The 13,875-nt window shown below is 37.8% G+C and overlaps 2 protein-coding genes across 2 annotated transcripts; one reads left to right on the plus strand and one right to left on the minus strand.

Moving 5' to 3' along the window:
* On the plus strand, positions 1 to 9,235 carry LOC120577622 (uncharacterized). Its single transcript, XM_039829311.1, has 7 exons — positions 1 to 5,155; positions 5,241 to 5,497; positions 5,581 to 5,695; positions 6,439 to 6,637; positions 6,783 to 7,124; positions 7,210 to 7,916; positions 8,189 to 9,235. Exons 1-7 carry the CDS (start codon positions 347 to 349, stop codon positions 8,852 to 8,854), a joined length of 7,095 nt encoding a protein of 2,364 aa, XP_039685245.1. The 5' UTR covers positions 1 to 346; the 3' UTR covers positions 8,855 to 9,235.
* Positions 9,236 to 10,081: 846 nt separating this feature from the next.
* On the minus strand, positions 10,082 to 11,479 carry LOC120577632 (ethylene-responsive transcription factor ERF109). The gene is made up of 2 exons (XM_039829356.1): positions 11,235 to 11,479; positions 10,082 to 11,028 (listed from the first exon to the last, which is right to left on the minus strand). Exons 1-2 carry the CDS (start codon positions 11,376 to 11,378, stop codon positions 10,492 to 10,494), a joined length of 681 nt encoding a protein of 226 aa, XP_039685290.1. The 5' UTR covers positions 11,379 to 11,479; the 3' UTR covers positions 10,082 to 10,491.
* Positions 11,480 to 13,875: the final 2,396 nt, after the last annotated feature.

Raw genomic sequence — 13,875 nt, forward strand, 5'->3', positions numbered from 1 at the left:
ATCCATAGTTTTGGTCTACACTCACTCAGCTCCTTCATTGTATAACTTCACCTTTTCTCTCTTCTCTCCGCGCACCTAACACCACCGCCCTCTATCTTACGCCCCCCCGGAGTTCACCTACTTATCACACCCCCCTTTTTCATTTCAAACCCTAATTCACACATCACACTAACCCTAATTCAGCAATTCAAGATCGATCGATCCCATCGATCGATTCGATCAAACCCAAAAAAACCATTCATTTCAATCATCGTTAACGAATTCAATTCGATCATTAACGATTCAGATCAATTCAAAGGATTAGGGTTTTCATGCTTTGGCGATTCACACTTGCGGTGCGACTGCGATGGCAAATTCCGGCACCAAATACGTGTCAGTGAATCTCAACAAGTCTTATGGACAAAAGGGATCCGCTGCTCCGGCGCCGAGGTCCGCCGCCGGAGGCAGTGGTGGTGGTATGGCGGTTCTTTCTAGACCTCGAAGTTCGCAGAAAATTGGAGCGAAGCTTGCGGTTCCACCCCCCTTGAATCTTCCTTCGCTTCGGAAAGAGCATGAACGGTTTGATTCGCTTGGATCGGGTGGTGGACCGGCTGGTGCTGGTGGTTCCGGGACCGGTTCGAGACCTTCTTCGTCTGGGGTGGGGTGGACGAAGCCTGCTGCGGCGGTTTTGCAAGAGAAAGAGATGGTTTTTACGGAGGATGTGCCGAGGGTTGTTAGTAAGATTGCTCCGACGGTTGTTTCGTCGTCCGCGGTTTTGAGAGGAGAGGATTTTCCGTCGTTGCGTGCTACTTTGGTGCCTCCTGTATCGAGTGGTAGCCAGAATGCGAAGATCCAAGATAATTTGAATTTGAATCAGAAGAAGGAGAATGCATCTATTGAGCAGAAAAAGGAGGATAAGAGTGGTGATGCTGATGGTAATGCTAATGCTAATGCTGTTTCAGTTGTTAATGTGAACTCTCGGTTCAATGCTGGGAATTTTCCTGTTGAAAATGGCCGTGAGAATCGAGGTTTTAATGGCTCTCGTGGGGCGAATCAAAGTAGAGGTGGGATGAATCAAGATGAATTTTTTCCGCCTCTGGTAAGGTTGAACCCGAGATTTGATTGGGCGGATGATGAGCGTGATACTGGTCATGGTTTTACGGAGCGGAGTAGAGAGGGGAGGGATCATGGATTTTCATCAAAAAATGATGCTTTTTGGGATTTTGATATGCCTCGTGTTGGCATTGTGCCACATAAGTATGGTAGTGGTTATGATATGAGAGGACAGATGCGGGGCAATGAAGCTGGTAAGGTTTCCTCCAGTGAAGTTCCTAAGGTGGACTCTTATGATAGAATGCCAGGAAGAGAAGTGAGTTCCTCTAATTCCTCTTCGTGGAGGAATTCGTCTTTTCCGAAAGATGCTGGGAATGATAGGAATGGTGTTGTTGGTGCAAGGCCTTCAAGTGGTAATAGAGATGTAGTGAAGGATAACAAGTATAGTTCGTCCCCTTTCAGAGATGTTGTTCATGATGATTCTGGAAGGAGGGATGTAGGGTATGGTCAAGGCGTGAAACAACCTTGGAATAATATGGTGCAATCATATGGTGAACGAAATGGACTGCGGGATAATCGTCATGTTGGTGGCGATCAATATAACAGGAATAGAGTTGATTCTAACCAGAGCTCGATGTCGAAGTCTTCATTTTCATTGGGTGGTAAAGGGCTTCCTGTTAATGATCCTTTGCTTAATTTTGGCAGAGAGAAACGCAATTTACCGAAGAGTGAAAAGACTTATGGGGAAGATTTTGGAGCTTCTGCTTTTGATGGGAAGGATATTTTTTCAACAAGCCTTGGGGTGGTGAAGAAAAAGAAGGATATACTCAAGCAAACTGATTTCCATGACCCTGTTAGAGAATCATTTGAGGCTGAGCTTGAAAGAGTTCAGAGGATGCAAGAACAGGAGCGGCAGAGAATCGTTGAAGAGCAAGAAAGGGCAGTGGAATTTGCTCGCCGAGAAGAGGAGGAAAGAATAAGACTAGCCAGAGAACAGGAAGAGATGCAAAGGAGGTTGGAAGAAGAAGCAAGAGAGGCAGCATGGAGGGAAGAACAAGATAGAATTGAAGCTTTGCGCAAGGCCGAAGAGCAGAGGCTAGCTAGAGAAGAAGAAAAACAAAGACTGTTTTTAGAAGAGGAGAGGAGGAAACAAGCTGCTAAGCAAAAACTTATAGAATTAGAACAAAAGATTGCTAGGAGGCAGGCTGAATTAGCCAAAGGTAACAATAATGCTCCAATTGTTGATGAGAAAATGCCTGGGAACGTGAATGAAAGAGATGCATCAAGGGCTACAGATGTAGGTGATTGGGAGGATAGTGAAAGAATGGTTGATAGGATATTAACTTCAGCATCTTCTGATTCATCAAGTGTGAATAGGCCATTGGAGATGGGCTCTAGACCTCATTTTTCTAGAGATTTGTCTTCCACCTTCGTGGATAGAGGTAAACCCGTTAATTCATGGAGAAGAGATGGTTATGAGAACTGGAGTAGCCCGGCATTCTATCCTCAAGACCATGAGAATAGCCACAACAGTCCTCGCAGAGACTCATCCATTGGTGGAAAGCCATTCATGAGGAAAGAATATAATGGTGGTGCTGGATTATTGTCTTCAAGGACTTATTTAGATGAATATGCTCACGTTAAACCACACAGGTGGAATCAACCTGCAGATGGAGATCATGCTGGCAGAAATTCAGAGATGCATTCTGATTTCAATGAAAATTTTGTTGAAAGATTTGATGGTTGGGCACAGAACCGTCCCCGTGGCAATGCTTTCCCTCCATTCCCTGACCGTCCATACCAAAACTCTGAATCAGATGGACCTTATGCCTTGGGGAGATCCCGGTACCCTGCCAGGCAACCTCGTGTTCTCCCCCCTCCACTTGCTTCAGTTCACAGAACTTACAGGAACGGAAATGAACACCCTGCTCCATCGGCATTCCTAGAAAACGAGATACCATATAATCAGGCAGCAAGGGGTGACTCTACCCTGCCAACTGGTTATGATAATGGGAATCATGGTCAAGCTGAAGTTGATCCCCTCCAAGAGGTTGCTGAAAATGAAGACCATAAAGTTGAGGCCACGCCAAGGTGTGATTCTCAGTCTTCACTCTCTGTTTCAAGCCCCCCTAGTTCACCAACACATCTCTCTCACGATGATATAGATGACTCTGGAAATTCTTCTGCAATATTGACCTCTGAGGAAAACAAAAATGGCCCCATCTCAGCTCCTGAAAATGAATCCATTGCAACACCTGACACAGCTGGTAAAGAGAATGTAGTCACTTCATGTGCCGTGTCTAGTGGCGATGACGACGATGATGATGAATGGGCTGCTGAGAATAATGAGCAGTTCCAAGAACAAGAAGAATACGATGAAGATGAAGATTATCGAGAAGAAGAGGAAGTGCATGAAATAGATGATAATGCTGGCCTACACCAGGATTTTGAAAATATGCATTTGCAGGAAAAAGGATTGCCACACTTAATGGATAACCTAGTATTAGGATTTGATGAGGGTGTTCAGGTCGGAATGCCTAATGAGGAGTTTGAAAGGGGACAACAGGCTTCTAATGCTTCTCTAGAAGTACCTTTTGACAATACATGCAATGATGGCAAAGCCCTTCAACCTGTTGATGATGCCTCTCAGGTGAATCTCAATAGTTCTTCTAGTGTATTCCAGGAATCAGAAAAGCCAACTCCAAATTTAGCATCTGAGAGTTTAGGTAATGTTGAAGCTTCTAATGGCTTCTCTGCTAATCATAGTACACCATCTTCCGTTATTATTGGCCCACACTACACATCTTCAGGTCAAATTGTTACTTCTGCTGCTCCAGGTCAAGCCGAGTTACCCATTAAGCTTCAATTTGGTCTTTTTTCTGGTCCATCATTGATACCCTCTCCAGTACCAGCCATACAAATTGGTTCTATACAGATGCCATTACATCTGCATCCACAGGTTGGTGCACCTCTCACTCATCACATGCACTCGTCACAGCCTCCTTTATTTCAATTTGGCCAGCTTAGGTATTCATCTCCAGTATCACAGGGGGTGATGCCTCTAGGTCCTCAATCAATGTCATATGTTCAGCCTAATATCCCATCCAGTTACCCTTTTAATCATAACTCTGGAAATCAAATGCCAGTTCAAAGTGGTCCAGAATCTTCTGATTCATTTATTAAGAAAGATATCAGGCATCAGTCTGTTCTTGGCCAACCAGGTAATTCAAGAAGCTTATCTCACAGTTCACTTCCAAGTGAGAATGCCGCTGGAATAAAGCAGGGACAAAATGCTCCTAATAATAACACAAGGATTGCTTCTAGTTTCCAATTGGACAAGCGGGGGAGCCAAAATGTAGTTGGAAAGAGCAGCAGTACTTCATCCAATGCTAAACACTCAGAAGTTCAGCCTCATATCAAAGATGCATATCTTCATTCAGTTTCAGAAGAGAAAGATTTAATGGAGTCAAAATCACGGTTTCCAGTATCTGGTGGTAGAGGACAGAGATATGTCTACACAGTAAAAACTTCAAGCTCAAAATCATCAGGTGCAGTTCTAGGTCCAGCTCCAGCTCCAGCTCCGAGGGTTAATCGAGCAGATTCCAGGGGATTTACGAGGAGGCCTAATAGAAATACACAGCGCACTGAGTTTCGAGTTCGGGAAAGTGCTGAGAAGAGGGAGCCTTCTAGTTCTTTGTCAGCCGATCAGTTTGGGTTAGATAATAAGTCAAATGTCACTGGAAGGGGAATAGGCATGTCTGGAAGGACTGGATCCAGAAGGTCTTACACCAATAAAATGGGAAAACAGCCAGTAGAATCAGTTGGGGAAAATTCACATGGCATGGATTCTGGAAGCAGAGCTGAGAGGGTTGAAGGAAAAGAATCAACAAAGTCTCAGACCGTTTCACATTCTGGGCAGAGTAATCTCAAAAGAAACCTGTGTTCTGAGGAAGATGTTGATGCTCCATTGCAAAGCGGAATTATACGCGTGTTTGAGCAACCTGGAATTGAAGCTCCCAGCGATGAAGATGACTTCATAGAAGTCAGGTCTAAGAGGCAAATGATAAATGACCGGCGAGAACAAAGAGAGAAAGAAATCAAGGCTAAGTCTCGTGTTGCAAAGGTATATAACCTTCTCAGTTTCTATCTATTTGCATAACCTTATTTTTTAGTGCATATTTTATACTTGCGTTTTTGTTTCTTACTAGGTACCACGGAAAACCCGTTCTGCTTCACAAAGTACTGTGACCATGCCCATGGCCAATTCTAGCAAAAGATCCATTTCTACTGGAGAAGTGTCGAACAGTAGTGGTGCTGATTTTGCCGCTGCTGATGGGCATGGGATGACAAAGAGTGATTCCTCATCTGGATATAATTCAAACTTACTGTCCCAGGCATTACCTCCTATAGGCACACCTCCTTTGAAAACTGATGCCCAGCCTGATTTAAGATCACAGACGAACAGGTAGTTGCAGACTTGCAGTCTTGTAATTTTTCACGTGGCTGTTATTGTACAAGAAACATCAATCTTATTTTTTTATTTTACAGGTCACTTCATACAAGTCTCCCATCAGTTTCTGGTCGCGAAAGCAAGAACAAGAAGGGCCATGAAAATGTTCAGACATCTTTGGGCTCCTGGGGCAATGTGCAAATTAGCCAACAGGTTTGAACTCTCTCTCCCTTTTTAAGTAAGATAACAATGGCAATGGAAATGCCATAGTCTCTAATTATCTTTTGTGCTTTGCTTTATACTTCAATGCGTACATGAAACCCCTCATATATAATAATTGTGATCGATCGGGTTTTAATGTATAAACTTATATGAACTTAAGTTACATGTTGAGTTCATTGTAGATAGATGATGTAGTGGGCTAATTTATAAAAATGAATATATTTTAATAATTTTTCATTTAAAATTTTTAAGAACTGTAACTTCGTAAGTTTAATTATATCACTTTTTATATTATAAAATTTACAGATTGAAATAGTCTAAAATTAGTTAACTATGCATACAAATGATATAAATTTCAATACGCACGTGGATATAATATTAGACCATCTAAGGATTTAGGATCTCACGTAAACCTGTTACTAGAAATCAATATATAGGTTTTCATCAGTGTCGTTCAGTAAGGTTGAATCTACATAGTGGTAGTGAGTTTTTTTTCCTTCCTCTGGGATTTTTATATCTAAAATATTATTATAACATGAACAAATTAGATATGTTTTTGTAGAAATTCTTATCCTATCTAGTATTATACAATGCATGTTTTAACGGTGCATAAAAAAATCGTATCAAATCCATTATCATCTAGAGATAACAAGCTTCAATTATCAAATCATACCTATAAATATTTTATTGTTTGTTTAAATACTTGAGTTGATAATTTAAAAATTGCATAACAGGTCATGGCGCTGACACAGACACAACTCGATGAGGCTATGAAGCCTCAGCAGTTTGATTCACAGGCTTCTAGTGGCAATATGACAGGTGTTGTTACTGAATCCAGCTTGCCAGCACCATCCATTTTAACAAAAGAGAAAACATTCTCATCTGCTGCCAGTCCAATAAATTCCTTGCTTGCTGGAGAGAGAATTCAATTTGGTTAGAAAATAAATTTTGCATTGGGATTTGTTTAGTCAATTACTGTCATAATAACTTTGAAAGGCTACTTGCAATTTAAAGTGATATTTCTGGATGTTAAGTTTCCTGTTTCCTTACTTATTGGGGATAATTTTTTTGTGTTCAGGGGCAGTGACATCTCCAACTGTTCTTCCTCCTAGCAGCCGTGTTGTGTCTCATGGTATTGGCCCCCCTCGATCATCTAGATCAGACATGCAAATATCTCACAACATTGCTGGATCTGACACTAATTGCAATCTTTTCTTTGAGAAAGGGAAACATGGTAATGAATCTCATGGCCATTTAGAAGATTGTGATGCGGAGGCTGAAGCTGAAGCAGCTGCTTCTGCTGTTGCTGTTGCTGCCATTGGTAGTGATGAGACTGTTGGAAATAGATTGGGTACTTGTTCTGTCTCGGTTTCAGATGCTAAAAATTATGTAGCTGCAGATATTGATAGGGTAGTAGCAGGTGATTCATTTCCCTCACTATAAGACGACAGTATAGTTTTTGTTTCTTCTTTGGCATCTGCTAATAATATTAATTACCTTGACAGGAGTAGGTAGTGAGCAGCAATCAGCAAGCCAATCTAGATCTGAGGAGCCTCTTAGTGTATCTCTTCCTGCTGACTTATCTGTTGAGACTCCACCAATTTCCTTGTGGCCGGCCTTACCAAATACACAAAATACTTCATGCCAGATGATCTCGCATTTTCCTGCCGTTGCTCCTCATTTTCCTTCTGGCCCACCTTCACATTTTCCTTTCTATGAAATGAATCCTATGATGGGTGGTCCTGTGTTTGCTTTCGGACCACATGATGAATCTGCATCTACAACACAGTCACAGCCTCAAAAAAGTACTGCACCAGCATCTAGGCCAATTGGGAACTGGCAACAGGGTCATTCTGGTGTGGAATCCTTTTATGGTCCTCCAACAGGATTTACTGGACCTTTTATTGCACCTCCTGGAGGCATTCCAGGAGTCCAAGGGCCTCCACATATGGTTGTTTATAACCATTTTGCACCTGTAGGACAATTTGGTGGACAGTTTGTGTATATCCCCTCTGGAAAGCAGCCTGATTGGAAACACATTCCTACAACTTCTGCATCAGGGACCAGTGAAGGGGATATGAACAATATGAATATGGCATCTTCACAGCGGAATCCTGCTAACATGCCTTCTCAAATTCAACATCTTGCTCCTGGTTCGCCACTTCTACCAATGGCATCTCCAGTTGCTATGTTTGATGTTTCTCCTTTTCAGGTAAAGATTTATCTGTCTTGGGGTTGATTTCTGCTATTGTCATACAAAAGCTTTTATGAATGTTGTACAGTATCACAGTGCTGGGGATGGCATAGTTGTTCTTGCTTGGATTTTGTAACAAGTTATTTTTAGTTTCTTTTATTTTAAAAGACAGTAAACACCATTTGTTTCTTCTGCTTTATTTTGATTTATCTGCTCAAGATGTTTTTATTTGTGTGTGTGTGTAGTAGTAGTAGTAGTAGTAACTAACAAATCTGTGAAATTTGTGCCAGCACTCTACCGAGATGTCAGTTCAAGCTAGATGGCCCCATGTTCCAAATGCACCACATTCATCCATTCCTCCATCAATGCCATTGCATCAACAAGAAAGTATTCAAACTTCTCAGATGAGCCATGGCCCTTCGGTTGACCAGCCACTAAATGTCAACAGATTTACCGGTTCTCGAACTTCAACATCTTCTGATAGTGATAGGAATTTTCCTAGAGCAGCTGATGTAAATGTCAACCAATTACCTGATGAACTTGGATTAGTGGACACTTCAAACTCCACTGCTTCTAAGACTTCATCCAAGGGTGTTTCTAGTAAGACTCCATCCGAGAAAACCATTACAGATGCTGCTGCCAAAGTTGATGTTCAGAATGGAAATAGCAGCAAGAGTAATAACCAGAATTCAAGTTCTGGTTATAGGACTCAACCCGCACAACAAAATAATGTTTCTACCCAGCAGCAGCATTATGATCATTCCTCAGGACATGGTAACTATCACAGAGGAGGTGGTGGTGTTACTCAGAGAAATAATTCTGGTGGTGAATGGTCCCATCGTAGATACCATGGAAGAAACCAATCTACGGGTGGAGATAAGAACTTTTCATCCTCGAAGGTCAAGCAAATATATGTGGCTAAGCAGACTATTAGTGGGTCGTCATCAGCGTCATAAGTGCTGGATTTGAAGAAAAAAACATGGAAGGCTTTGTTGTTAATTATTGGTCTGTGGCTGAAATAAAATTTTGATTAGCTTCTACTTGGATTTTAGGGCAGATTGAGTGTTAGATTAAGATTTTTGCTGGCTACAACAGATTCTATACCGGTCTTCCTGATGAAGGCTAAGGAAGAGTTTGATAGCACTGTCATTGTTGTCACCATGTCATTTTGCGGTAGCAAACAAGCTTGGACAATCTTCCTTTGTTTTTTCTTTTGACACTAAATTAAAAACCTTTATTTATGGGTTTTGTGTATCAGATTCATTAGCTGTATTACTATATTCTTTCCATAATTATAAGGAAGTATCAGTTTTGAGAAATGCAAGTTTTCTTTTCTAGTTTTGCACTCGGATAGACCATGGGTGAATTTCTGATAAAATTCCCTCCAAAATATGGACATGTGAGATATGGGTACAATGAATGGCAGGCCTTTTTTTTTTTTGGGAGGTACCCGAATGGAATGGTAGACCTTGCTGATATAACTATTATTTAATAGACAGTGATGATGAAACTTTGATCTGTTAACCATATGCCTTAGCATCGGCTTTTATGAATTGTAATCTGTAAGCCATAAAAACCAGGAAACAAAAAATTGACATCCTACCTACTACTCTCTTCAATTTAATCTATAAATTATAGAAAACTACCAAGTTTACCAAATTCCTTAATCCATCCCATTAGTTTGGATCATCTGAGTAGTATTGTTGTGTCTCATGTGGGTACTCTCTTCTCGTATAGATGCTATTTTGTCATTTAATATAATATAGTTTAAGGGTGTGTTTAGATGATAGATTATTTTGAGGTATCAAAATTTTAGAATGTAATTCAAATTGATTACATAATTGGTCTCTAAATTTAAAAAATTTAGAAATTGATTCCTGTTTTTCATATTTTGAAATTTGTTTCTCCAATGTCAAAATTTCAAATTTGACCCCAATCTTTTAAAATTATAATTTTGCATCATTTTCACCATATACTTTTATCCCAAATCTTTTAACATTCTACCTTTGGAACAATTTTGACTATATATTTATTTTTACTTTTATGACAACTTTTAAAGTGTATAAAGTTAGCATAAGAATACTAATTAAGAATAAAGAATATATTATTACTCAATAAAAAATAGAAATGAAGAATATTCAATTGAAGCATTTGAGTTGTCTAGAATTATAATATTCCTAGAATTTTCAATTGCTCAACCAAACTCATTCTAAGAGTTAAATATGTGTTTATCCTTATAATTATCTTAAATTTTATTTTTAGTCCATACACCCACTTTTCAATCTATAAAATATAAAACCGCATGTTTTAGTTCTCACGAACTAAAATCATATAATTTTATATCTCATAGAAACCAAATGTGGATACAAAACTAAAAACAATATTATAAGGACTAAAAACATATTTAATGCTCAACATTCAAAAACAGAAAAATTCAAACAAGAGAAAAAGTGCAACACTACACTTAACACTACTCAAACCAAAGCTACTTTATGTATATTTGGTATCACTGTGATTCTGATATATCTACCGTAATATTGATTCTGATATATCCACCGTAATATTGAACATAGGCTTGGAGTAGTGGTATAGTCTAGTTCACTTCTGGCGGCCCGAATGATAGGATAGTAGTTTTTGTTTGGTTCTTCACTCCTGAGACCTCACCAACACAATCCTGCACTGTCACACTTTGCTTCTTCTTATCATCACAAGCAACTTCATAATCAGAGAAATCAAAATTAATCTTAGCTCTAGCACCATGAAACTTAATAGCAGCTTGATCATAAGCTCTTGCAGCATTCTCAGCTGTTTGAAAAGTACCAAGCCATACACGAGTTGCTCTTTTTGGGTCTCTTATCTCTGCCACCCATTTTCCCCATGCTCTCTGCCTCACTCCTCTGTATTTCTTCTTATTCTCCCCTTTATCTTTCTCAAAGAATAATCTGCAACCGAGACAGCCGTTGATTTTGCATACGCGACACGTGTCAGGATCATATTGGTTTTGGTAAGACAAGAGGGTCCCACTTGCACTTGATGACGTGGCTGTTTTATCTGATTCCTTTTCCTTGTATTGTTGGTTGTTATGAGGTAAATTGTTTAATACCTCGAAGTTTTGTTGAGTATCGGTACCCTGTAACCAAAATTAATTCAAAGTTAAAAAATTAAATAAGATAATATAAAAGTATGATTGATAAAAGTTAATGTATTTGGTTTAAATACTTCAAGATAATATATAAAACAGAACAATAAAACATTTTTTTATAAGGTAGAACGCATCTTTTTCTTATAAATAAAACTGGAATATACGATAAAACTTTAAGATATGAGAGTGTTTACCGTATGAGAAACAGGAACAGCAACATTATTTGAGGAGGAGAGAACGTGAATGAGGGTGGATACTATGATAGAATTTTCTTGTTCCTTATCAGGTAACAATAACGTTCCAACATTATCATCAGAAACAGAATTTGGAACAGCCATTGTACTTATTTGTTGTCTACTTACACTCTTCTCACACTCACTTCACTTTTAGAGTGAGTGAGAGCGAGCAAGAACATTGGAATCAAGTTCGATACTTTAAATGGTCGTGGTCCTTGTCTCATGTTACTTCATATCTATGTTTTTTAATGTACTATGAGTATGGTCTAGTGACGTGGCATCCAGGTGTTGGTGAAGGATTGTTTGTGGATATATTGTGATGAAAGCGATGGTTACCACGTGGTGGGAGAATGTAACCTAGAACAGTTTTTGGAATGGAAGGAGCATTGTAAGATACGTGGGACTGTAGGGAGAGTTTGCTGCTTTGCATGGAAACAGATGACACGTGGTGTTATGTACTCAGGGGTTAAGTTATCTCCTGAATTTTTGTATTGGTTGTTGTGGCTTCATGGAAGGTTTACACCTGGCTTACCCTTACCCTATGTTGGAATCTTGTGCTATTTTTCTGGTAAAAGAGTCACATTCACAATTTAATGATAGCATGCAGCATAAGAACTAAGTGAGAATGAAGAAGAATCATAGCTACATGATGAAGTTGGGATATGCAGTGCAGGGTGCCCGTACGATATACTTATTCCGGTCACATTTATACATAAAAAATAAGTTTTTAATTTTATAGAATAATTAAAGTATTTGTACATTAGATATTTAATGAATTTAATTTAATTTTTTTTTTTGTTATAACTGTAACAGGAGGGAGAGAGTAAATATGAGAGTACACAAAAGTTTTGAAATTAAGAATAAAACTTTTTTTTTTTTTTAAGAAGTCAAATTAAATCAATAAATTATATAGTTAATATTATTTTATATTTTTTTTAAGAAAAAGACTCATTGCATTTCAATATAATCATAAGAGAAATACATGATTGTTCATGAAGAAACACATGGCAGCTAGCATTCATCATTTGGCCATCAAGAAACACGTGCTAAAATACGTCAAAATATTCATTCATCATTCTTAATTTGTGTATGTACCCAATAATATATATAAAAGAAATACACTTATTCTCGTGAACTTAATTCAGCTGACGAGAACAATATATAATATATGTAAGATTCAAATGTTTAAACCGCGACCACCACAAAAAAATAATCCTATTTTATCGTTTTGATAATGTTATTTAAATTATCAATTAAAAACTCAAATCACATTAAAATTGGAATAATCTCTAACAATAGAAGAAACAATCCACAACTATATAAACATTGGACATTAATTATTTTTTTTCCTTTTATAAAAAAATATCGTGTTTTGGTGTAATATTTTTCTTTCAAATCAACTCTTCATTAAATTACCTTTTCCATTTTATTGTTCATGTCATTAAAAACGGAGAGACAAAAACACGCACGCTGGTATATATAATATTTGTGATCAAGTGTAGAATTTTCATATAAATCATAATCTGTTTTGATTTCTATGTTATTATACAAACTTAACAAGTTTTTATCTCATTGATAGAACAGGGATCAACATCGATCATAGTCCCCCAAAATTTTATTTTAAATTTTTTTATAATAGTATGCTATTTTTTTTTTTTTATCAATATTTATTTTTGTGAACTTTATAAGATAACTTATACTCAGTCTATTTTACTCAGTATTTTGACTCGTAAACACTTTTTTTCATACTTTTTTTTTTTTTAAGAAAAGGAGTCAAATGTTTAAAGCAACTTAGAAACTTTTAGAAAAATAAATACAAGATTAATCCTCTAAGATGAAGAAATGCAGAAAATCCAAAACTAAATTAAACATCCTTAAAAGAATAAATTGACTAAGATCATACTTGACAGGGCCAACCACTTGATTAAATCAACGAGAAATATCTTGACAACAAAAACTAAATAATAGATGACATAACACCTTAACCTAAAAAAAAATGATGAAAAACATATAAATCATTCACACCATCTTCAGTCATTTTTGTGACAGTGAAAATCTCTTTGTACAATGATTTAATGAAATTAATGTTGTTTGCCTATCAAAAGACCATTGTAAATGCTCCACAAAAATCCTTTTTTTTTTTGTCAGATAGTCTAGTGGTTAGAATTCACCTTTAAGTGAATAAGTGGGGTGTCTGAGGTTCGAACCCTAGTCCCTGCATATAACAATGCATATATCTGCCAACTGAGCTATACTCACGGGGAGTCCACAAAAATCCTTTAACTACGCAAAATATAAAACAAACATAAGATTAATTTATTTAAAGAAAATGTTAGTTGGTTTTATATTTGTTTGTCAATATTAACTTCATACATGTATAGGGTAAAAATTCCCACTTTCTTCCTCTCTCTCTTCTCTCCTCAAATTCTAACCGTCACTCATTTCTTCTTTTCAGAGGAGTGATTTAGGGTCAATTTTGACCCAAAAATCACCCCTACGAATTGTTTTTCCTTTTATCCTAATTGAATAAGTGATTTCACATATTTTCAGCTTTCTTTCGTTTTGTTTTTGTGATTTCGTCGTCTCTGAATGACTTTGT

Source organism: Medicago truncatula, chromosome 8, assembly GCF_003473485.1.
Source record: "Medicago truncatula cultivar Jemalong A17 chromosome 8, MtrunA17r5.0-ANR, whole genome shotgun sequence".
Classification (NCBI taxonomy): Eukaryota; Viridiplantae; Streptophyta; class Magnoliopsida; order Fabales; family Fabaceae; genus Medicago; species Medicago truncatula.

Excerpts from the sequence above, each read along its gene's own strand:
- LOC120577632 (XM_039829356.1), bottom strand. The coding sequence starts at position 11,378 with ATGGCTGTTCCAAATTCTGTTTCTGATGATAATGTTGGAACGTTATTG. Across the intron at positions 11,029-11,234 it reads CTGTTCCTGTTTCTCATACG|GGTACCGATACTCAACAAAA; the intron begins GTAAACACTCTC and ends TTTTGGTTACAG.
- LOC120577622 (XM_039829311.1), top strand. The coding sequence starts at position 347 with ATGGCAAATTCCGGCACCAAATACGTGTCAGTGAATCTCAACAAGTCT. Across the intron at positions 5,156-5,240 it reads CTAAGTCTCGTGTTGCAAAG|GTACCACGGAAAACCCGTTC; the intron begins GTATATAACCTT and ends GTTTCTTACTAG. Across the intron at positions 7,917-8,188 it reads TTGATGTTTCTCCTTTTCAG|CACTCTACCGAGATGTCAGT; the intron begins GTAAAGATTTAT and ends AATTTGTGCCAG.